This window comes from Schistocerca cancellata, chromosome 1 (assembly GCF_023864275.1).
Source record: "Schistocerca cancellata isolate TAMUIC-IGC-003103 chromosome 1, iqSchCanc2.1, whole genome shotgun sequence".
NCBI lineage: Eukaryota > Metazoa > Arthropoda > Insecta > Orthoptera > Acrididae > Schistocerca > Schistocerca cancellata.
In genome coordinates, this window is record NC_064626.1 from 990,925,887 (window position 1) to 990,949,448 (window position 23,562).

General features: G+C 43.4%; 1 protein-coding gene across 1 annotated transcript in view; it reads left to right on the plus strand.

Annotated features, from left to right (window-relative positions):
* The window catches only part of LOC126088737 (uncharacterized), a 471,473-nt gene that overhangs the window by 230,921 nt on the left and 216,990 nt on the right, over positions 1-23,562 (plus strand). The window contains exon 4 of the mRNA XM_049906860.1: positions 22,412-22,499. Coding sequence (XP_049762817.1) covers positions 22,412-22,499 — 88 coding nt within the window. The remainder of the gene's footprint in view (positions 1-22,411; positions 22,500-23,562) is intronic.

The following is a 23,562-nucleotide window of genomic DNA, read 5'->3' on the forward strand; positions in this document are numbered from 1 at the left end:
ATCCGACGATGCTAGACAAGCCGGCTGCTGTGGCCTAGCCGCTCTAGGCGCTTCAGTCCGCAACCGCGCTGCTGCTACGAGCGCAGGTTCGAATCCTGCCTCGGGCATTGATGTGTGTGATGTCCTTAGGTTAGTTAGGTTTAAGTAGTTCTAAGTCTAGGGGACTGATAACCTCAGATGTTAAGTCCCATAGTGCTTAGAGCCATTTGAACCATTTGATGGCCGGCCGGTGTGGCCGTGCGGTTCTAAGCGCTTCAGTTTGGAACCGCGTGACCGCTACGGTCGCAGGTTCGAATCCTGCCTCGGGCATGGATGTGTGTGACGTCCTTAGGTTAGTTAGGTTTAAGTAGTTCTAAGTTCTAGGGGACTGACGACCTCAGAAGTTAAGTCCCATAGTGCTCAGAGCCATTTGAACCATTTGATGCTAGACAGCGTCGGAGCTACAGTCACCGGTGCCTGTAGAAGTATGTGATATACAGGTTGATTCCGTGACGATCTTACCAACTTTCAAGGATAATGGATATATGTTTCAATATGAGGTAAGGCTCCTGGTTCGGAAACGAACGAGTCGAAAGCTACAAGCGAAAATCATTCTCATATGTTTGACAGTGGAATACAGGTACCGGTACTGTTGTCGCTAAAAATGTTGGGTATGGAATTTTCAGAGGTGGTTAGTATGGTCTAAACAAGAAAAAAATGTTTAATAAACAGGGACTGTGAAATGCGTATCCTAATATCTGAGAGCACTTGTTCAATGGAGTGGATGTGTGGTTTTTATACGAAGATGAATGAGTGCTCATAGCTCCTCAGGTACGCATTTGAGAACCCGTGTTTGCTAGACATTTTATCTTGTCTTGATCCTCACTATCACCTCTGATAGTTGCCTACCCTACAATGTTAGTAACAACAGTACCGGTGCATGGATTCCACTGTTTGAGGTATCAGAATGATTTTCGCTTGTAACTTTCGATTCATTCGTTCTCGAACCAGGGACCCTTTCCACAAATGATGCATTTATCCGTCTTCATCATCCTTGTAAGTCTGGAACATCGTCACGGCATCTGCCTGTGTATTACATACATTTACGGGCGCCGGTGCCTATAATTTTGAGGCTCTGTAGCATCGTAGGCTGACGTTTCCGGACATGGGCTACTAAGTCCACTCTACGGCCTCTGGAGGTGTGTAACATGAATTGTGAATATTTATGCATTTCCATAAATCCAAAACTCTAAATAGTGCTTGACAGCAGTATCTCGGGGAAATTTTCGGTGTCACAGGTGGCGTCAGCAACGTCACAAATTGTTATTTAGAAATATGATTCAGTAATTGCCACCATAATGGCACAGACGCAACAGCATCCTGTTGAGATTTATTTGATAATGACTTCAACTATTCTATTACTTTTCGGGTACTATTATTTCGATAATCTTCACCTTACGGGCCGCCCACTGTGTCCGGGCGGTTCTAGGCGCTTCAGTGTGGAACCGCGCGACCGCTACGGTCACAGGTTCGAATCCTGCGTCGGGCATGGATGTGTGTGATGTCCTTAGATTAGTTAGGTTTAAGTAGTTCTAAGTTCTAAGTTCTAGGGGACTGATGACCTCAGCTGTTAAGTCCCATAATGCTCAGAGCCATTTGAACCATTGTCACCTCACGGCCGTGTGACGTTAAGTGGCAATCGCGTTTAGTGCTTAAATTTGTTGTTATAGAACCTTCACTATGATTTTTAATTAGTCTTCTCATAGACGTTTAAGGTAAAGATTCAGTGCAATAACCCCTTAAGTTTATCAAAGACGCAGTCATCATTAGTCGGAGAAGAACTGCAATATGAACGGTCGTGGGCATCGTCTTAAATGGTTTTTAGGTCGATCAAAGAAAAGTAAATCAGGATGGCTGCAAGAGGAATACAGACGCCGTTCCTTTTGTGGCAAATCCAGTGCGTTAATCGCCGCGCCATTTCGTTCGGTTGTATTTTTCATTTTTAAATGACCAGAAGATATATAGTTTCCTCTTACAGGGAACTACGGAGTACTTGTTACAAGTGCTTTCTATCGGTATGTGGCCTCTTTATTTGAATTAAAGTGCAAAAAATTGCTCTTGTTCGCTTTTTTCCGTATTTTATTGGGCTAGTTAATAATGTGGAATACGAAGACACTCACTGATTTATTTAAATGGTATGCTGTGCACAACACCCTGAGAGTAAAGAGGGAAAAAGCAATTTGTAATAATAATGATAAAGACCAAGCGCACATTCCCCGTTAGAGTTCATGTATTTTAAAAATATTGTGACTGTTGCCCATACTGGTAATGATTTTCGTTTTTCCTACTTACTTTTTACTGCGTTCTATTGCTGCTGCTGCTTTTGTTCGTACTTTTCTGTGCTTTTCGTTGGAGTCCGAATTATCTTAGCAGCCTCTCTTAATACCTCCAGAAACTAAATGTAGTGTAAAACTAATTCCGTAACGTGCTGATTAAGATTATTACCAGTTCAGCTTCGACTAGAGGCGTGTAATTTTTTTGTAGCTACGTAGAAGAGATGTGATCTATACGCGTGGCAGCCTGTGCTGCAGGTTGTCCGCGGCGAACGTTTGTTATTTGGGTTGCATACGCTACAGGAGATACCGTAAACATTCATGAGCGCGGCCCTGTGTGAAGATGTAGTTGATGCTTGTATCTTTACTTTCGCACTGCTACCTACATTTAGTTATTTTAATTAATCTTTGTTGCTGTTCACCTGGAGCGAATACCAGTCATCAGTAATTAACTATTACGGCAGATGTAGCCAATAGCAGATAGTTTGAAGTTTGTTGACAGTCATCGCTTCTAGCCAAACTAACTTGTAACACGGGAAGTTACTTTTGACAATTATTCACTGAAATATAGACATTTCATGTTTGATTTTGGCCTCTTCAAGTTACTCTTCACTCGGACGCATCGTTCAGACTCAAGTAAGTGTGGAGGTTACTGGAAAAAAAAAACCTGTCAGAAATCAAATTCAGACCTGGGTTCATCTTTTACGGTTTTCGTGAAAATAAAAATTACATCCTGATCAACAATGGACTTGAAGATTTATGTACGTAGTGTTGCTTTAAAATACCCAATTTTTCATTAACTAAACAACCAGCGTAATATCAAGGAGGTACAAAGAGTGACGTCCACATCAAATTGAAATCATTTTGGTGTGTGTTTTAAATAGCATTCTGGCATTCATAATTACATTTCTTAATACTGCACGTATATAACACATTATAGTATGTATGTGAAATTCTATGCTGTTTGTTACATACTGTCTAGTACTATGTTACAAAATGGTTCAAATGGCTTTAAGCACTATGGGACTTAACATCTGAGATCATCAGCCCCCTAGACTTAAAACTACTTAAACCTAACTAACCTAAGGATATCACACACATCCATGCCCGAGGCAGGATTCGAACCTGTGACCGTAGCGGTCGCGCGGTTCCGGACTGAAGCGCCTAGAACCGCTCGGCCACAGCGGCCGCCTACTATGCTACAATGTTTTATCCAGATTAGTATACAGTAATACTAATATTTGTGAACGTATCCCTCTAAATGTGCAGTATCATACTGCTAACTCACTGCTAGTGATTACTTTTAATATCACATATTTCAGGGTGTGTTAAAACCCACTGGAAGTTCCCCTGTGTGTATTTTTTAAATGTTTTAAAGACTATTTTGAAGGAAATCAGGAAGAAAGGTAATGTATTTAGAGCTGAAGTCATGCTACGCTCTCTGTCTGCAGTGGACATGTTAACAACTCGGACCTGCTAGAACACTCTAAGAGATGATAACGGTTTATCATAATCAATGTAGAGCATCCACTATAAGACACACAAAAGTACGCACCACGAAGTTATTACCCGAATGTAATGACACTCGGTTGATGTGATGTACATGTAGAAAAATAAATGATGACAGTTTCAGAAAATTTGTTGATTTATTTCAGGGAAAGTGCTTCTTAAATTGCGCAAGTCAGTAACGCATTGGTCCACATCTGGCCCTTATGAAAGCATTTATTCGGCTTGACACTGATTGATGGAGTTGTTGGATGTCCTCCTGGGGAATATCGTGTCGAGCTCTGTCCAACTCGCGCATCAGATGGTCAAAATCCAGAGTTGCATGATGCTCCAAACGTTATTAATTGGGGAGAGAGTTGGCGACCTTGCTGGTCACGGTAGCGTTTGACTAGCACGAAGACAAGCAATAAAAATACTCGCCGTGTGCGGGCGGGCATTATCTTGCTGAAATGTAGGCCCAGGACGGCTTGCCATGAAGGGCAACTGAACAGGACGTAGAATGTCGATGCATCGCTGTACTGTAATAGTGCCGCGGATGACAACCGAAGGGTAGTGTTGGAACTGAAATGGCACCACAGACCACCAGTCCTGGTTGACGGGCCGTATGGCGGGCGACGGTCACCTGCTGTCTGGCGCGTCTCCAGACACATCTTCGCTAGTCATTGGGGCTCAGTTCGAAGCAGGACTCATCAATGAAGACAATTCTACTTCAGTCAATGAGATTTCGTACTGAATAGCTGCTTGCATAAGAGGCAGAGGCGGACGAACGCATTAGTGACTTTTAGCATTGAAACAAATTACATTTTTAGGGTATCAGTTAACCGTAGCCAAGTCTGCCACGTTTATCCAACACACCTCCAGTTATTAACTTTAGTGTTCACACGCCATGCTCAGCGTCATTCTTTTACCAAACAAGTGCACACTCATTAAACGGCAGCGCTCGCCGAGAAAAACAGGAAAGTGCTCACCCAACCTTCTGAATTGCACGGACTAACTTGGTTCATCTCGAAGTTTCATCTACTCCCGATTACTGGTAGGCACAATGAAAAACACCACCTCCACCCCACAGGCCACACAATTTCTTCGCCCCACGAGGGCTGCCGACCAACGCTCAAGTTCCACGAGTGCCAAACCACTCCACGAAATTATTTAACATACAGGTCTTTCAGCCAACCGGGAGCAGAATTTAGGCTTTCTCATCGTCCATTTACTTTCCCTGCTTACAGCGCTTCTGTTAGGTGCTGCCTCGTGGCGGGACATTACAAACATTTTCTCCAACGGATGTTGGAAACACAACGTGACAGGAGGAATTGGAAAAGACCAACGAATCAGCTTCAGGCTGAAGAAGAACCCACCCTCCCACTGTAACCTGATACTGGGCCAGACGGCTACGACCGGGATTATCGGCTTATATTCCGGATAAATTCAGGAACACACGAGGCAATGCTGACCCTGCGACTTGTTTTAGAAGATAGGATGAAGAAAGGCAAACCTACGTTCAAACCATTTCTAGATTCAGAGAAAACTTATAATAGTATTGACTGGACTACAGTCTTTGCAATTTTGAAGGTGACAGGGATAAAATACAGGGAGCGGAAGGTTATTCGCAATTCATACAGAAACCAGACTACGGTTATGAGTGTCGAAGGGCATGAAATGAAATCAATAGTTGAGTAGGAAGTGAGATACGGTTGTAGCCTATCACAGGCCTTATTCAATCTCTACAATGATGTAGCTGTGAAGGAATTCAAGGAGAAATTTTAAAGGGAATAAATGTTCAAGGAGAATAAGTAAAGACATGGAGGATGCTTATGACATCCAAATTCGCTAGAGGCGGCAAAGTAATTGGAAGAGTATCTGAACAGTATGGACAGCGTATTGAAAAGAGGTTGGGAGATGAACTTCAACAGAAGTAAACCATGGATAATGGAAGGTAGTCGAATTGAAGCAGGCGATGCAGAGGGACTTAGAGTAGGAAATGAGACATTAAGAGCAACAGATGAGTTTGACTATTTTGGCAGCAAAACTACTGCTGGTCGCCGAAGTAGAGTGGACATAAAATGCAGACAGACAGTAGCAAGAAGATCGTTTCCGAAAAAGAGAAATTTGACAGCGAATATAAATTTAAGCGGTATGAAGTGAAAGGTGTACAATAAACAATTTGGACAAGAAGAGAATACAAGATTTTGAAATGGAATGCTACAGAAGAATGCTGAACATCAAATAGGTGGTTGGAGTAATTAGTGAAGAGATATTGAACTGAATTTTCGAAAAGAGAAAGTCATGGCACTACTTGGTTAAAAGATTAAATTAAAACAGTAATGTTAGGAAGTAGGAGGCAGGAAGACAAGGGCGTGTGAATGGATTAAATGAGTACGTCTGTGAAAATCTTCGACTAGGTTGTCGTAGAAGAAGGAGAATGAGGAATTTCTGATTTTTATCCCGTAATTGTCGAAACACGTTCATTAACTGTGATGATGACTTAGATACAATATGTTTAGGGACTGGTCCTAAATGAAATTGTGCTGTTCGTCCAAAAGATTATAAACTTGCAAGTACTGTGGGAATGCATGTCTAGGAAATGGGGAAGGCACGTGTACCTGTACGAAACGAGTAATTACAGCGCTAGAGTAGAGAGAAATAGTTTTACCACGTCTCCTTAGGAGCTACGCTTCTATTTTGGTCACCGAGCGAGGTGGCGCAGTGGTTAGCACACTGGACTCGCATTCGGGAGGACGACGGTTCAATCCCGTCTCCGGCCATCCTGATTTAGGTTTTCCGTGATTTCCCTAAATCGCTTCAGGCAAATGCCGGGATGGTTCCTTTGAAAGGGCACGGCCGATTTCCTTCCCCATCCTTCCCTCACCCGAGCTTCCGCTCCGTCTCTAATGACCTCGTTGTCGACGGGACGTTAAACACTAATCTCCTCCTCCTCCTCTATTTTGGTTTCAGCAAAGGACACTGTCACTGGGCCGGCGGTGCGAATTGGTATCACGCAAATCTTTGAAAAAGAAACTGTTTAGTTTCATAAGGTAAGCCAACGGAGAAGCAATGATTCTTGTGTGGATGTGTGGGGTGCCGTCTCGCTGAATGGAAGTTTTATGCCTTTCCTCGAAGAGTCTCGTCCCTCGGCAATTGCTGGCGTAATTTTATGCGTAAAAGTAGCAATTGAGTAACCATGTTTCAGCATTGATTTGAAGATAACTTTGGCAGTTGTGCGCGAAAGTAAAGTGGCGATGGTAAGCATGCCTCAAGTAATATTCGATCGAAACTTAAAAAGCCTAGGAAGTGTTCGTATGGAAAGAAGAAATTACGGTGTGCTTACCTGTTAGCGCGGTGTAAAGACGAGAGGGTCTTTAACAAGGGATGAAGGGGTGGCCATTGCCGTCCTTGGCCGCCCCTCATGAAGGGAAGATGTTAAGGGGGTCGTACCGAGATGACGCGGCCCTTTCATCTACAGCACACGGTGCGTGTAATTACAAGCCCGGCCCGGCCCGGCGCGGCCCACAGATTTATGAAGCGAGCCGCCCTGCCGCACTTTGGCCGCTCATATAGATTTTAATTGCGGCGCGCGCTTGCATCCTATATTCATCACAAGCACATTGTTGAGGACCCGCGGGCACTGGCGCGAGCCGCCCGCCGCCCCGGGCAAAAACACGCGACCCCACTGACCGTTGACTCCGCCACCGCCCCTGCTCCCCTCCCACGGCTTCTCACCACTCTACTACGTGGAACGCTGCGCGAGAATGTGAGCTGTTGCAGATGCGTTGCGCACACTACCATGATGGGACAAACTGATGGGATATCTCCTAATATCATGTCGGACGTCGTTTTGCCCGGCGTAGTGTACCAGTTCGAGTCCTGAGACTGGTTTGATGCAGCTCTCCATGCTACCCTATCCTGTGCAAGCTCCTTCATCTCCCAGTACCTACTGCAACCTACATCCTTCTGAATCTGCTTAGTTTATTCATCTCTTGGTCTCCCTCTACGATTTTTAACCTCCACACTGCCCTCCAATGCTAAATTTGTGATCCCTTGATGCCTCAGAACATGTCCTACCAACCAATCCCTTCTTCTGGTCGAGTTGTGCCACAAACTTCTCTTCTCCCCAATCCTATTCAATACCACCTCATTAGTTACGTGATCTACCCACCTAATCTTCAACATTCTTCTGTAGCACCACATTTCAAAAGGTTCTATTCTCTTGTTGTCCAAACTATTTATTGTCCATGTTTCACTTCCATACATGGCTACACTCCATACAAATACTTTCACAAACGACTTCCTGACACTTAAATCTATACTCGACGTTAACAAATTTCTCCTCTTCAGAAACGCTTTCCTGCAATTGCCAGTCTACATTTTATATCCTCTCTACTTCGACCATCATCAGTTATTTTGCTCCCCAAATAGCAAAACTCCTTTACTACTTTAAGGGGCTCCGGAAAGGCTCAAAATCATGAAAAGTTCAATTTTTACTTTTTTGCGTTTTCTGAATCTGCAGACTATTACCTTTTAATAGATATATAATTTATTCAATTCCGAAGACTACAACTATTTTTAAATTTTTTTTTGAAATGTGTTCTACATGGGCGTGACCCACTGTGGCGCTGTGCGATATGTTAATTACCTTGGTGACGGTGATTCTAAAAGTTTCAAACATGTTCAAGGACTGAAGCCCTATGGTGATGATGTTGTAGTGCAGAAATTTGAGTGTATTGGACACGTACAGTAGCGAATGGGAACAAGACTTCGGCGACTGAAAGCTTCGTTCAAAAAACAAAAGGTCAGTGATGGTAAAGGGTTGGATTGGAAGGGAAGGTTAACTGACAGTGTAATTGACAAAATACAGAACTATTATGGAATGGCTATTAGGCAAAATACACAAAGTGTCGACGAAATGAAGAAGGCTGTTTGGGCTCTTTTTTTTCATACTTCTTCAACCGATGAAAATCCCCAACATAGCTTGTGTCCCAAAGAAGAAGACAGTTGGTGTAAATATAACAAAGGATTGCTAACTGGTGAAGTGTACACTCATAAGCATAGTCTGCCTCATGCAATAATGGAGGTGATAAAACCTATTTTCAGAGATTAGCAGCACCTGAACTGTTGAAAAAGTGTATTCACGGAAAAACTCAAAACCCCAATGAAAGTGTAAAGTGTTATATGGTCGAGAATCCCCAAGACTGTATTTGTTGGAATAGAAACATTTCACTTTGGTGTGTATGATGCTGTTGCGACTTCCAATGATGGCAACATTGTAAGGTGCAAGGTATTTAGAAATATGGGAATGAAGATAGGTTCTAACATGGTACGAGCGAAGCTTGCTTTAGACAAGGAACGCCTTCGGGATGCACACAGGGCTGTAAAGAGTCTAGAAATACAAGCAAGAGTAAACAGGAGGAGGAACAAGAGGAAGCTGGAGGAGGAGTTTGCAGAGGATGAAGATAATCCATCCTGTGGACCTGGAATGCACTAAAAAGTTAATCCAATCTTTGTCGCTCGATTCCCAAAACTTTTATTTTCTCATACTAATTACATGTTTTCTAAGGATCTTCCAAACATATTTGTTTCAAACTTTCAGTAAATGTTACACAGTACTTTCTGCATAATTTAACACAGCCTTTTTCCAAAAAACTGTATATTTTTGAATATATAAATAAAAAATTGCAAAAAATGTTGTGAATTTTCACTACAATTGAAAAAAATCACCTTTAATAACTGAACTAAATTTTTGTAAAATCCCTGTGTTAAGTTGTAGCCCATATTCCAATAAATAATCTGTAAAAAGTTCAACTTCCTACCTCAAATACTTTGTGAGGAAAGATGTAATTTATAAGCGTTATTTTAACATTGCAAGTATAGGGCGTTCCGGAGCCCCTTAAGTGTCTCATTTCCTAATCTAGTTCCCTCAGCATCACCCGACTTAATTCGACTACATTCCATTATCCTCGTTTTGCTTTTGTTGATGTTCATCTCATATCCTCCTTTCAAGACACTATCCATTCCGTTCAACTCCTCTTCCAAGTCCTTTGCTGTCTCTGACAGAATTACAATGTCATCGGCGAACATCAAAGTTTTTATTTCTTCTCCATGGATTTGAATACCTACTCCAATCTTTTCTTTTGTTTCCTTTACTGCTTGCTCAGTATACAGATTGAATAACATAGGGGACAGGCTGCAACCCTGTCTCACTCCCTTCCCAACCGCTGCTTCCCTTTCATGCCCCTCGACTCTTATAACTGCCATCTGGTTTCTACACATATTGCAAATAGCCTTTCGCTCCCTGTATTTTACCCCTGCCACCTTTAGAATTTGAAAGAGAGTATTCCAGTCAACATTGTCAAAAGCTTTCTCTAAGTCTACAAATGCCTTTCCTTAATCTTCATTCTAAGATACGTCGTAAGGTCAGTATTGCCTCACATGTTCCAACATTTCTACGGAATCCAAACTGATCTTCCCCGAGGTCGTCTTCTACCAGTTTTTCCATTCGTCTGTAAAGAATTCGCGTTAGTATTTTGCAGCTGTGACTTATTAAACTGATAGTTCGGTAATTTTCACATCTGTCAACACCTGCTTTCTTTGGGATTGGAATTATTATATTCTTCTTGAAGTCTGAGGGTATTTCGCCTGTCTCGTACATCTTGCTCACCAAATGGTAGAGTTTTGTCAGGACTGGCTCTCCCAAGGCCGTCAGTAGTTTTAATGGAATGGTGTCTACTCCCGGGGCCTTGTTTCGACTCAGGTCTTTCAGTGCTCTGTCAAACTCTTCACGCAGTATTGTATCTCCCATTTCATCTTCATCTACATCCTCTTCCGTTTCCGTAATATTGTCCTCAAGTACATCGCCCTTGTATAGACCCTCTGTATACTCCTTCCGCCTTTCTGCTTTTCCCTCTTTGCTTAGAACTGGGTTTCCATCTGAGCTCTTGATATTCATACAAGTTGTTCTCTTTTCTCCAAAGGTCTCTTTTATTTTCCTGTAGGCCGTATCTATCTTATCCCTAGTGAGATAAGCCTCTACATCCTTACATTTGTCCTCTAGCCCTGCCTGCTTAGACATTTTGCACTTCCCGTCGATCTCATTTTTGAGACGTTTGTATTCCCTTTTGCCTGCTTCATTTACTGCATTTTTGTATTTTCTCCTTTCATCAATTAAATTCAATATTTCTTCTGTTACCCAAGGATTTCTACGAGCCCTCGTCTTTTTACCTACTTGATCCTCTGCTGCCTTCACTACTTCATCCCTCAGAGCTACCCATTCGTCTTCTACTGTATTTCTTTCCCCTATTCCTGTCAATTGTTCCCTTATGCTCTCCCTGAAACTCTGTACAACCTCTGGTTTAGTCAGTTTATCCAGGTCCCATTTCCTTAAATTCCCACCTTTTTGCAATTTCTTCAGTTTTAATCTACAGTTCATAACAAATAGATTGTGGTCAGAGTCCACATCTGCCCCTGGAAATGTCCTACAATTTAAAACCTGGTTCCTAAATCTCTGTCTTACCATTATACAGGGTTATTACAAATGATTGAAACGATTTCACAGCTCTACAATAACTTTATTATTTGAGATATTTTCACAATGCTTTGCACACACATACAAAAACTCAAAAAGTTTTTTTAGGCATTCACAAATGTTCGATATGTGCTGCTTTGGTGATTCGGCAGACATCAAGCCGATAATCAAGTTCCTCCCACACTCGGCGCAGCATGTCCCCATCAATGAGTTCGAAAGCATCGTTGATGCGAGCTCGCAGTTCTGGCACGTTTCTTGGTAGAGGAGGTTTAAACACTGAATCTTTCACATAACCCCACAGAAAGAAATCGCATGGGGTTAAGTCGGGAGAGCGTGGAGGCCATGACATGAATTGCTGATCATGATCTCCACCACGACCGATCCATTGGTTTTCCAATCTCCTGTTTAAAAAATGCCGAACATCATGATGGAAGCCTTTTCCGTAAGATTTTCCAAACCGTCGGCTGTGGTACGTTTAGCTCCCTGCTTGCTTTATTCGTCGACTTCCGCGGGCTACGCGTGAAACTTGCCCGCACGCGTTCAACCGTTTCTTCGCTCACTGCAGGCCGACCCGTTGATTTCCCCTTACAGAGGCATCCAGAAGCTTTAAACTGGGTATACCATCGCCAAATGGAGTTAGCAGTTGGTGGATCTTTGTTGAACTTCATCCTGAAGTGTCGTTGCACTGTTATGACTGACTGATGTGAGTGCATTTCAAGCACGACATACGCTTTCTCGGCTCCTGTCGCCATTTTGTCTCACTGCGCTCTCGAGCGCTCTGGCGGCAGAAACCTGAAGTGCGGCTTCAGCCGAACAAAACTTTGAGTTTTTCTACGTATCTGTAGCGTGTCGTGACCATATGTCAATGAATGGAGCTACAGTGAATTTATGAAATCGCTTCAATCATTTGTAATAGCCCTGTATAATCTATCTGATACCTTTTAGTATCTCCAGGATTCTTCCATGTATACGACCTTCTTTTATGATTCTTGAACCAAGTGTTAGCTATGATTAAGTTGTGCTCTGTGCAAAATTCTATCAGACGGCTTCCTCTTTCATTTCTTAGCCCTAATCCATATTCACCTACTATGTTTCCTTCTCTCCTTTTTCCTACTGTCGAATTCCAGTCACCCATGACTATCAAATTTTCATCTCCCTTCACTACCTGAATAATTTTTTTTTATCTCATCATACATTTCATCAATTTCTTCATCATCTGCAGAGCTAGTTGGCATATAAACTTGTACTACTGTAGTAGGCATGGGCTTCGTGTCTATCTTGGGCACTATAATACGTTCACTATGCTGTTTGTAGTAGCTTACCCGCACTCCTATTTTTTTATTCATTATTAAACCTACTCCTGCATTACCCCTATTTGATTTTGTATTTGTGACCCTGTATTCACCTGACGAGAAGTCTTGTTCCTCCTGCCACCGAACTTCACTAATTCCCACTATACCTAACTTTAACCTATCCATTTCCCTTTTTAAATTTTCTAACCTACCTGCCCGATTAAGGGATCAGACATTCCACGCTCCGATCCGTAGAATGCCAGTTTTCTTTCTCCTGATAACGACGTCCTCCTGAGTAGTCCCCGCCAGGAGATCCGAATGGGGGACTATTTTACCCCCGGAATATTTTACCCAAGAGGATGCCATCATCATTTAATCATACAGTAAAGCTGCATGCCCTCGGGAAAAATAACGGCTGTAGTTTCCCCTTGCTTTCAGCCGTTCGCAGTACCATAACAGCAAGGCCGTTTTGGTTAGTGTTACAAGGCCAGATCAGTCAATCATCCAGACTTGCCCCAGCAACTACTGAAAAGGCTGCTGCCCCTCTTCAGGAACCACACGTTTGTCTGGCCTCTCAGCAGATACCCCTCCGTTGTGGTTGCACCTACGGTACGGCTATCTGTATCGTTGAGGCACGCAAGCCTCCCCACCAACGGCAAGGTCCATGGTTCATGGTTAGCGCCAAATTTCGCCGCACTGTCCTAACGGATACGTTAGTCGTACGTCCCAGATTGATTTTTGCGCCTCTTTCACGCAGTGCAGCCTGCCTATTAGCTCTGACAACTCTATGCAAACGCCACTGTCCTCGATCGTCGGCCACTGCGTTGTCCATATTATGTTGGGGGGTAATACGTGAAATTTTGTATTCTCGACACATTCTTTACACCGGGGAGCTCGGAATGTTGAATTCCCTAAAGATTTCCGAAATGGAACGTTCAATGTGTCTAGCTCCAACGACCATTCCGCTATCGAAGGCTGTTGATACCCGTCGTGCGGCCATAATCACGTCGGAAAACTGATTACAAATGTCAGATCCACCAATGCAGTGCCATTTTATATCTTGTGTACGCGATACTACCGCCATATGTCTACAGCCATCCCATGACATGTATCACTTCAATGTCTACTACTTCTACTACTACTACTACTACTACTACTATACTACCACCACCAAAACCACCACCATCACCACTACTACTACTACTACTACTACTACTACTACTACTACTACTGTTACACACACTAGTATGGAAATCACATTTCCGGAGTTGGTTTTGTGACTTTCCTGTAAGGCATTGAGTTTGCATATTGTCGCCACCACCCCACGACCCCCTGCTCCAACGTCTCTGAAACTGTTCTAAGCCACTTGTGATCATTGTGGTATTCTATTGTGTACATCTTGCAGTCTTATTTGTACTCTCTACGAGACTTGTTCAGAAATGTTCAAATGTGTGTGAAATCTTATGGGACTTAACTGCTAAGGCCATCAGTCCCTAAGCTTACACACAACTTAACCTAAATTATCCTAAGGACAAACACACACACCCATGCCCGAGGGAGGACTCGAACCTCCGCCGGGACCAGCCGCACAGTCCATGACTAACGAGACTTGTTGAGCTTGGGCAACAATTGTAAAGGTTATGTAGAACTGTGGTATGTATTGTTATGTATTCAGAGTTCAAGGGATACTTCTTTTTTGATTAAAGAAAGACTGAAAACTAACGCTCCTATTTCACAGAGGACAGTAAATAATATTTTTTCCTCTGGTAAGAAGACTACTGCCACAAAAAGTTGCTGAATTTTTAATATACGTATAAAGAACACAATCTGAACGGTAGTTCGCCTGAAAGTCAATACATGAGATGCACGATCTCCGCGACGTACCATTGTGCCGTCAGAATTCCCTAAATCACTACCAGCCGTGACCCGAAAGCATACCAATGGTTTCCCACACTATCACGCCTGGAGTTCCAGCGCTGTACCACTCCAAATCATTGGAAGGATGGTACCTCTCCCCAGGTCGCCGCCATACTCGCCAGCGATGGTCGTCTGGAGCAGTACAGACCGACCACTCATCCCGGAACAAGATGCGACATCATTCATGAGCTGTCCGTCCATGCTTCCTGGTCAGGGCGCCGCTCCAAACGCAGTCAGTTCGGTTGTAGCGTTAACGGCAGCCTAGGCATGGGACTGTATTCCCCTAGTCCGGCTGATGGTTCTCTCCAGCAAATGTAGCGGTATGACACACGATGTTACGGAAGTGCATTACTTATTCTCGGTTGTCAGGCGCAGATGTGAAGGGGTTACGTTGTGCTTGGCGCACTACACAGCGATCTTCCCTTGTGGTGGTCAGACGTGGTCGTCAGGAACCGTGACGACAGGTATGCCTTCCCTCACGTTCCCATGCAATTCAGTATCTGGCCATTGTCACATCCAGATGTTCCACAAATCTAGATATTGTTGGGTCCGACAAGACGTCAAAATGGAGACTCACAATGAGCACCCTTCCAAAGTCTGTCAGGCACTGACAACGGTGTCTAGCACGAGTACGCGGCAACTCCGTGTCCTTCACAGCTATCACTCACGCCCCATATATACCCTAGCAGATCTAGTAATGACAGTAGACACGAACAACACTAACGTACTCTGGCGGCCGTTCTACCTATTACATAGAACTGCAACTCTAAGCATTTACATAAACGCCGCTAATGTGTACATGTACGAAGTTACATTGACATCCGACTACGTCTTCTGGGTGGTTCATTCTTTTAGTCAGGCACTGTATCTTGAACGCTTCAGTCGTTTAGCTGGTTATTTGCTTTGAAGTGATGGGAATTAGTTCGAATATCTTGATCAATTTTTTTTTCGTCGGAATGTAACTGTTAAAGACAAACGTAGCAGAAAAGGGTTTCATGTCACCAAATTGAATGTAAAGTATGCTGGCGTAAATCCCATACCTTTTCCTCGTATGTTACATTTGATTGTGATCCCTATGTCACATGATCGATTTGATGAATTCAGGAAGCAGCTAGGCTGTGTGACGCCGATAATTTTCTTCTTTTCTGTCGCTTTGAGTTTCCATGTGTCCACAACACAAAATTACACGTTGCGAACACTATAGCAGTACTGTGTGTATAGTTAATTGTATGAGAAATAATATGTGGTCCAGCGAAAGGCAAGTCTACAAGGACGTTGCACTAAAGATCAGTGCAGAATTTCACGTTGTCTTCATTTACAGACTACATTTGCGCACTCATCAGATGAGTTCGATTGGTAGATATAAGCAGCTTGGTTGAAATTTTCACCTGTGCGTGTGTCTCAACAGAGATGTCGATGATTGGCAAACGCTAAAGCACTCTGACTCACGTGGGTCGCAGCGCATGTGACGCGCGCAGTTTCCACATAAATAAGAAAATCGTGACTCTCCTGAAGTGAACATGTACCAACACGTCCTCCATGCACGACTGTGATTTGTAGGCAGTCTTTCACATTCATTTAGGTGATTGAGGGAGTGTTTGCCAAGTTGCGCTTCACGTACGGTGTTTGCAGAGTGAAACATTTCGCCATCGCGTTAATGCCTCACTAAGAGATACAGCCACATTAGGTTTCTCCCAGTTACATAATCCGTAGCTGTGAAGTGTAAGCTTTAGCCTTCTTTAACGGTCCGATCTATTATCTTCTCATAGTACGCTAGTGCTCAATGTCTCCCCATGTTGTCACGATGTTTGAAAGCACCTGCGACTCTAAGTGGGGCGTGACCTACTTTTTGTTAGTAACTTTTGGACACCCTCCCAGGCAGGTTACGATAACATCTACGATCGGTAATATCCTAACTGTCGTTACTGTCGGGTGCATCTTCCTCCTGCGATCAATGATGGGGTTGCTGCTTGCTGCTGCTGCACTTAAATTTCAAGACCAGGCAGCGACAAGCTGATCATCGAGCAAATGATTGTACACTTCAGTGAGAACACTCGCAGGTTTGATAGAAACTGGTATAATTGCGATATTGGCTGTCCACTTTTTATTGTTCATTATTTGATTAGTTCTTAAATATATCACACTCGCTCATAAACAGTCTGCGTAAGAAATTCACCGACCGAATGGTGTTGTAAGTTGGGGAAGCAGGTAAACTGGTAAGCTGTTGGTAAGCACGGTGCACTCAGCCCTTGTGAGGCCAATTGGGGAGCTACTTGACTGAGAAGTAGCTGCTCCGGTCACGAAAACAGACAAGGGTCGGGAGAAGCCATGTGCTGACCTTCCGAAGCCTATTCGGATGGAGATCCACATATGCAACTTGAGTGTACCTGCAAAATTATATCACTGTGTGACACGCAGAACAGGAGATAGGAAGTTTAGATTTATTAGTTCTTTGCTAATAACTCAATTCGCAACATATTCTTGCTGACAGTATCCACATATGCCGCATCATAAACACTGAGACACCTGAAAAAAAAAATGCTGGATCATGCGTGAAGTTTTAATACATTTATTCTTTACTACTAAGACACTCCTACAGTGGAGTCTCTGGCATCTGACAGCGCTTTTCACAGCTTTCAATTGCGAAGCACAATCGACTGTAGGCGAAAACGATAACCGTCTGTAGAGCTGTGAAGACACGTTGCCATAAAGGCGTTTACAAAGTGGCGTCATACGTAGACACAAGCAGCAGATGAGCCCAGCGTGCAGAAATTGTCCAGGATCATGTTCCTTAATCTGGATGCTGTAGTTATACATTTGTACATTGTGCACATTTCTTGTACGACTGTTTCATAATTTCAAAGGTGTTTTCACGAATAAATGGAAATGAAATTTTTTCGATACTTCATTGCAAACACAGTTTATTTTTGTTTTCGTCTCTAATCGAAAATTATCAAATGAATATTCAGGCAACCCCGGGTTTGTGAGATAGTGACTTCGAAGATGCAGGCCCTTCACCATTAACCGGCAAATGATACGATACCTCTTATAGTTGCGCAACCATCAAACATAAATTTCAATGACATGGAGGTAGTTTAACAACTAAAAGTTAATAGTTACGTGAAATACATCTCACCATTTTTGTTATACATTTCTACAGATAATCAGTAAGAATAGCACGTAAATTGTATTCATGCTGATACATCGAATTGCAAGATACGAAACGGCAGGCTCAACCCTTCAATTATCGTATTCCTCTTTCCTAATCTAATGACAAGAGCAGAGTATTCTTTCAGCAGTTCTTTTCCGAGTAAGACATAGTGGAATAGTTGGAAGTGCGGCAGCGATAACAATTGCGCGTTCATCGCTCGTAACTACAACTGCTTCCAAAACTATTACTCTTGACTTCTCACGACGAAATATTCTTTTTAGACAGAACATCGCTTAACCTTTTGCCTCGAGGCTGATTACTGTTTGCCGGACTCGTTCCTCGCTCATTCTACCAAACGTAATAAATAATGTTTTTTATTGGACTGGTATTGCTTTACTGCGTACAGTGCAGTTACTCAAATCTATTTAGAACTTTTTGCTGTACGTTTCGCAAACAGCGTACCCGCGACCGAGCGACTCCGTAAATCCAACAGTCTCTCCGGCACTGCTCTTCATTTCTGCATACGCCCAAAAACCACTGCCTCGTATCACTAACATATTACGTGATGTTACGCATTGGCTTCAAAGGTAGCGCTTTGTCAATGCAAAGAATTATAGTCATACAGTACCGCTCCAAAAGACACGAATAGCTTCTGTACATAAACTTTAAGCAACAAGTTCAAATGGTTCTAAGCACTATGGGACTTAACATCTGAGTTCATCAGTCCCCTAGCCTTAGAACTACTTAAACCTATCTAACCTAAGGACATCACACACATCCATGCCGGAGGCAGGATTCGAACCTGCGACCGGAGCAGGAGCGCGGTTCCGTACTGAAGCGCCTAAAACCGCTCGGCCCCAGTGGCCGGCTAAGCAACAAGTTCTCTCATTGATATTAGCCTATGTATCTACTGTCTGACTGAGTTTGGTTGTGTCATTCAAGTGCAACAGTAGTTACATATGCTAATACTAGTAAGAGTACTTGTTGCCCACGGTTTAATGTTATGTACAGGAGCTATTCGTGCCTTTTGGAATCTATTGTATGACGAGTTACGGTTAATAACGAGATTTGTAGTTTTAGAATGGACGTGTCGGCCCGAAACCGTTAACCACTACAGCAAGAATTGTACATCAGTGCAGGTGAGACGGAAGAAATGACAATAAAAAGATATCCTATTTCCTGAGATATAGTTGGTTGGTGCAGCGTCCGTTTCAACTAACATATAATAACTGATTTAGGTTTCCCGTGGTCCTCCTAAATAACTAAAGGCGAATGCCAGGGTGGTTCCTAGAACAATGTCGCTGTCGACCACACTATCTTCTTTTCCAACAGATGTAGTGCATCTTTTTATCTATCTCGATGTCGACGCAACTTATTCATTAAGTACCCGGCGTGGATAGCCTGTGCGACGAGAAAGAACTGCTGCCCGTGCGACAGCCGATAGAGAGCGTGAGTTCGGAAACAGGTAGTGCACAGGGAGCAGGCGAGCGTCGAGTTTCGGCGAGGCGTGCGGCCACGACGGCACGCTGAAATGAAATACGAAGGTGTGCTCATTACGTGTCGGCGCCGAGGGAAACGCCTAGAGAACAGCCGTCGTCCGCTTTATTATTTGACTCAAGTCCATAAATTACGCGCACATTTACATTTAATACCCCGTATTCCATTACGGAGACAAACAGTAATCACGGTTTTGCGGCCGTCGTCTATAAGCGCCTCGCAGATTAACTTAGAGAGCTGTATACGGCAGTTGGTCATTGCTAACAACCGCGGCAGATTTACGTCCGGCTAAATGGTTTTTGCAGTTCCATCACCGCTTATCTGACGTAGCGTCTTTATGATCGGCTCAGCGTAGCGCTTGGAAGACCTGAGAATGGACTCTACTGGCGCGGTCGCCGTTCGTTTTTATTTTCCATTTATATTCATGGGAACCGGTGTGGGAGGGAAGTCTGCCTAAAATAATGGCGATGCCGCCTGATAACGAACGGCGTCGGAGCTCATCGCTCCGGATTGGGGGCTCCGTTCGCGCGTCCATAAATAACGCCAACAATAGCTACAGGTATGCAAGCCGGTCCATTATAATACATTACGCGTACAGCTAAGTAAGATTGATACCGCTATTTACACACGAAATATGTTTTAATTTACAGTCCCGTGAAAGAGGTCATCTGGCGCTGAGTGAAAGTGACGCGTGTGTGGGAGACAGAGCGGAGGGGAGGTACTCTTGCGGCGGCCGGCCACACCGAAGCTGGCCCGCATCAGAGCGGAGGTGTGAAGCCGCCGAGCTGCTCATTAACACGCGGGGTATCCAGGAAACGAGTGTGGCCGCCGCGGAACCGGCGAGCGCCAGTTACCAGAGAGCGATTGCCGCCGCGCCGGTGCACGCCCAGGATAATTCTGATTGAAATTCTCGGCGCAGAGGTCAACAGGCGGCCGCGGGGACCGCTTTCTCCGCGTCTCGCCCGCTCCCGTCCCGCCGGGCAGCTTTCGACAAAGTTTGTTGTCATTTATGGAGTCGTTAATAATCCCGCATTGCATCGCTGTCACTACCGCGGTCGTGGTTACCGTAAGTTAACGGTGTTCTCAATCATCCGAGGACGAGTCGTCCGCCGAGAACTTTGTACGCAGCCGACGTCTCGGCGGAATGCCGCGTAGTTACCATATTCTGGCGGAGATCACATTTCTCCACATTGCCTCTCGGCGGAAAATTTGTTGTACGGTGCACGAGGAACGAACAGACACCTATCGCTTGCTGTTCTATTTATGGGAAGAACCGACTGATAAAAACCAATACTGGTATTTTTGTTTTGTATAATTGGTATTTTTCCGTATTTGTTTGATCTCGATTGTAACAAGCTTTTCATTTTTTACTAATAATTGGTTAAAAACCGACGTAACAAATTGCCGTAGTAGCACTGCTAAAATTTGGTTTTTAAATAAGAGGTTTTGAGAAATCCAGTAATATTTATTCATGCAATTATAATTGCTTCGAAATATTGTGTTATTATTGAAATTGGGTAAAGTGATCTGCATTGTTATAATAACAACGCCTACAGTTAGAAACTAGCAATAAACACATGACACAAGAATCAGTATAGCACTGCAGAAACAATAACTTACCTGTTGCCGTGTTGCCCCTCGGACGTCATTTGTACTGCAAAATGGTGCCATCTCTATTTTGGAAGTGTTTTACTAAGTGCAATAGCAGTGAAGTACAGTACTCCATTTGCTTTAAGACATTAAAAACCGGAGAAGGCACAAAAAAATTGCAACATCATATAAAGAGAAAACGTCCACAACGGTCCTTGGAGGAGCAGGTAAATTTACTTGATAGACTTACTGACGTGCTATGAACTTGGGATTGTAACTGGACCCTCAATTTTGTGGTTGCTTCAGGGCGAAAAATTGATACCATCCAAAAGCGACGATGCAGGAAGCCATCAGCTTGTGAAATTTTGCTCTCACAGTCGCCGCACCCGTCTCCTTCACCTTCGCCATCTCTGCTGCAGACAATGAGGCCGCCGATTTCTGCCTCAGCCCTAATCCCATATCGATCGTAGTCTCCTACTAAGTCACATTTATTAGAATTTTTCAACCTTTTTGGAAGTCTAACTTTATTATTGGAACTAGTAGCAATAAAAACAGAAAATCGTTATTTCAGAAATCGTTAATTTTGGACGGTTTTAACAGTTCGTGAAACTGTACGCGGAAAAAGTCGCTGTAACCGAGAACCGGTTTTTTCGCCGATAAACGCCATCCCTAGGTTGAAGATGGGTTTGCCGGCCGCTGTGGCCGAGCGGTTCTAGGCGCTTCAGTCCGGAACCACGCAGCTGCTACGGTCGCAGGTTCGAATCCTGCCTCGGCCATGGATGTGTGTGATGTCCTTAGGTTAGTTAGATTTAAGTAGTTCTAAGTCTAGAGGACTGATGACCTCAGATGTTAAGTCCCATGGTGCTTAGAGCCATAATATCGCAGAAATTGCTGGCTAATAATACTTTTGCGTATGTTATCAATGAAATATTGACTGAGCGCATTTTACTTATTATGCTTTGAGTGCATACCTGAATGCTGCTCCTCTCACTGAAGTCTCGCTCCTCCCACGATTTTCACATAATTGAGTTGCTAAACTTTTTCTTTTCAACATTTGCTTACATTTTCTATCGCCTTCCGAGCCGCCACTATCACGTTGTCATTCGCAACAAAAATAGTGACGTTAAGGACAAGTTGTCGCGGTTCCCCGCAAAGATATTTTCCACAATCATTTACTGCACTTGCACTGCAAGATAACAAAGCGCGTTACATTGAATTGGGACGTGACTACCTAGTCGCGTGACAAGGTTAGTTCCCATTACAACCCGGTAATCAGTTCGCCCTGCGAGTAATACAGCTACTGACTTTCTGCGACTGTACCAGCCAAAAAGCAGTTCGATTTTTTTAGGAACTGCGCAAAAAAACGTTCAGCGTAACGGTACTCTTTCTCCTGAGGTTGCTTTACATCCCAGATTGTCACATTCGCCTTTTCATTTAGATATAAGCGCTTCCTCACCCTCCGCCGCCTTTACTCCCTCCATTTCTCTTGTCCTTTTCCTCCCTTGACGCTGTTGTACGTACCCAGATTTCTATTGTTGCGTGTGTTTACCTGGAATGTGTTTTTGTGAAGTACGAGTAACTTGTTACTACTGTTACTTGAGAAACTCTCGATGTTTTTTATCTCTTTCAGGTTCACGCCAGCTATGCTACGAGAAAGCTGTCCAAGATTGGCGTTAGTCGTCGACCTCACCAACACGAAACGTTACTACAACAGACAGGTAAGACTCTCTCTCTCTCCCTCCCTCCCTCCCTCCCTCCCTCCCTCCCTCCCTCCCTCCCTCCCTCCCTCCCTCCCGATCGCTCCGTCTCCCTCCTCTGGCTCTCTCTTAGCTAAGTATATTGTGACCTTACTCAGACACAAAGGCTGACTGATGTTTTATACAGGAACACCACAGTTCATCTTACTTGCTAGGTAACAGACAGCAGTAATACGAAATTTGCTTAGAGAGTTTATACGGAAGTCATTGCCATGAAACAAGTACTATCCTTGGCAACGGTCTGTTCTACTATTCGCTACATATCACTTTGATAGTTTTTGTTTGTTGAAAAAGTAAAGCTTTTAATAAATGAAATTGAATAATATGCTAAATTCATCCTGTGTAAACATTTGCATAACTTGGCGCTACCGGCCGATCAAGGTTTTGGTGGAACATCTGTAAGTAACTTCTAGGTTTTCAACATCAGTACAAAGCATTCCGTTGGTAATGCTTCTTGTTCCCTTAACCTTTCTATTTCTCTACAGAAAGTAAATAAAGTTGTTTCACGAGTTTAAACGACGTAAAACGTGATGTAGTGAAAATCCACAAACGAAAGTCAACAGCATGGTGATTCGTTTTTTTTTTTTTTTTTTTTTTTTTTTTTTTTTTTTTTTTTCCAGCTTCTAAAATCAGATTTCAGAGAGAGCGTTAGAATATCTCTCTGGGCCTAGGAATTTAATCGCAGATTACACGCTTCCACTAGAGTTCTCTGAAGCGAACATGGCACATCACGTGTGAAAGAAACAAAGCAGCCGTCAGTGCGACTGTTAACAAATGGCGTTGTGACACCCTTTGTTAGCTTGCGCCGCTGGAGGATGTATCGAAACATATTCCCAGTGCGAACAGTTGTTCGTGGCAGCAGTAGCTATACTTTACGAGGAAATTCTATAACAAATAATTGCCAGAAAAGTTGCCATTTCGAACTTTGTGTTTGTTAATTTTCCGTGAGCAGAATGGTAGCTACACTGGTCTGGAGGGAAAAAAAGAAAGAAAATTACGAGAGTGTACTGATTTCGTTTCAGTC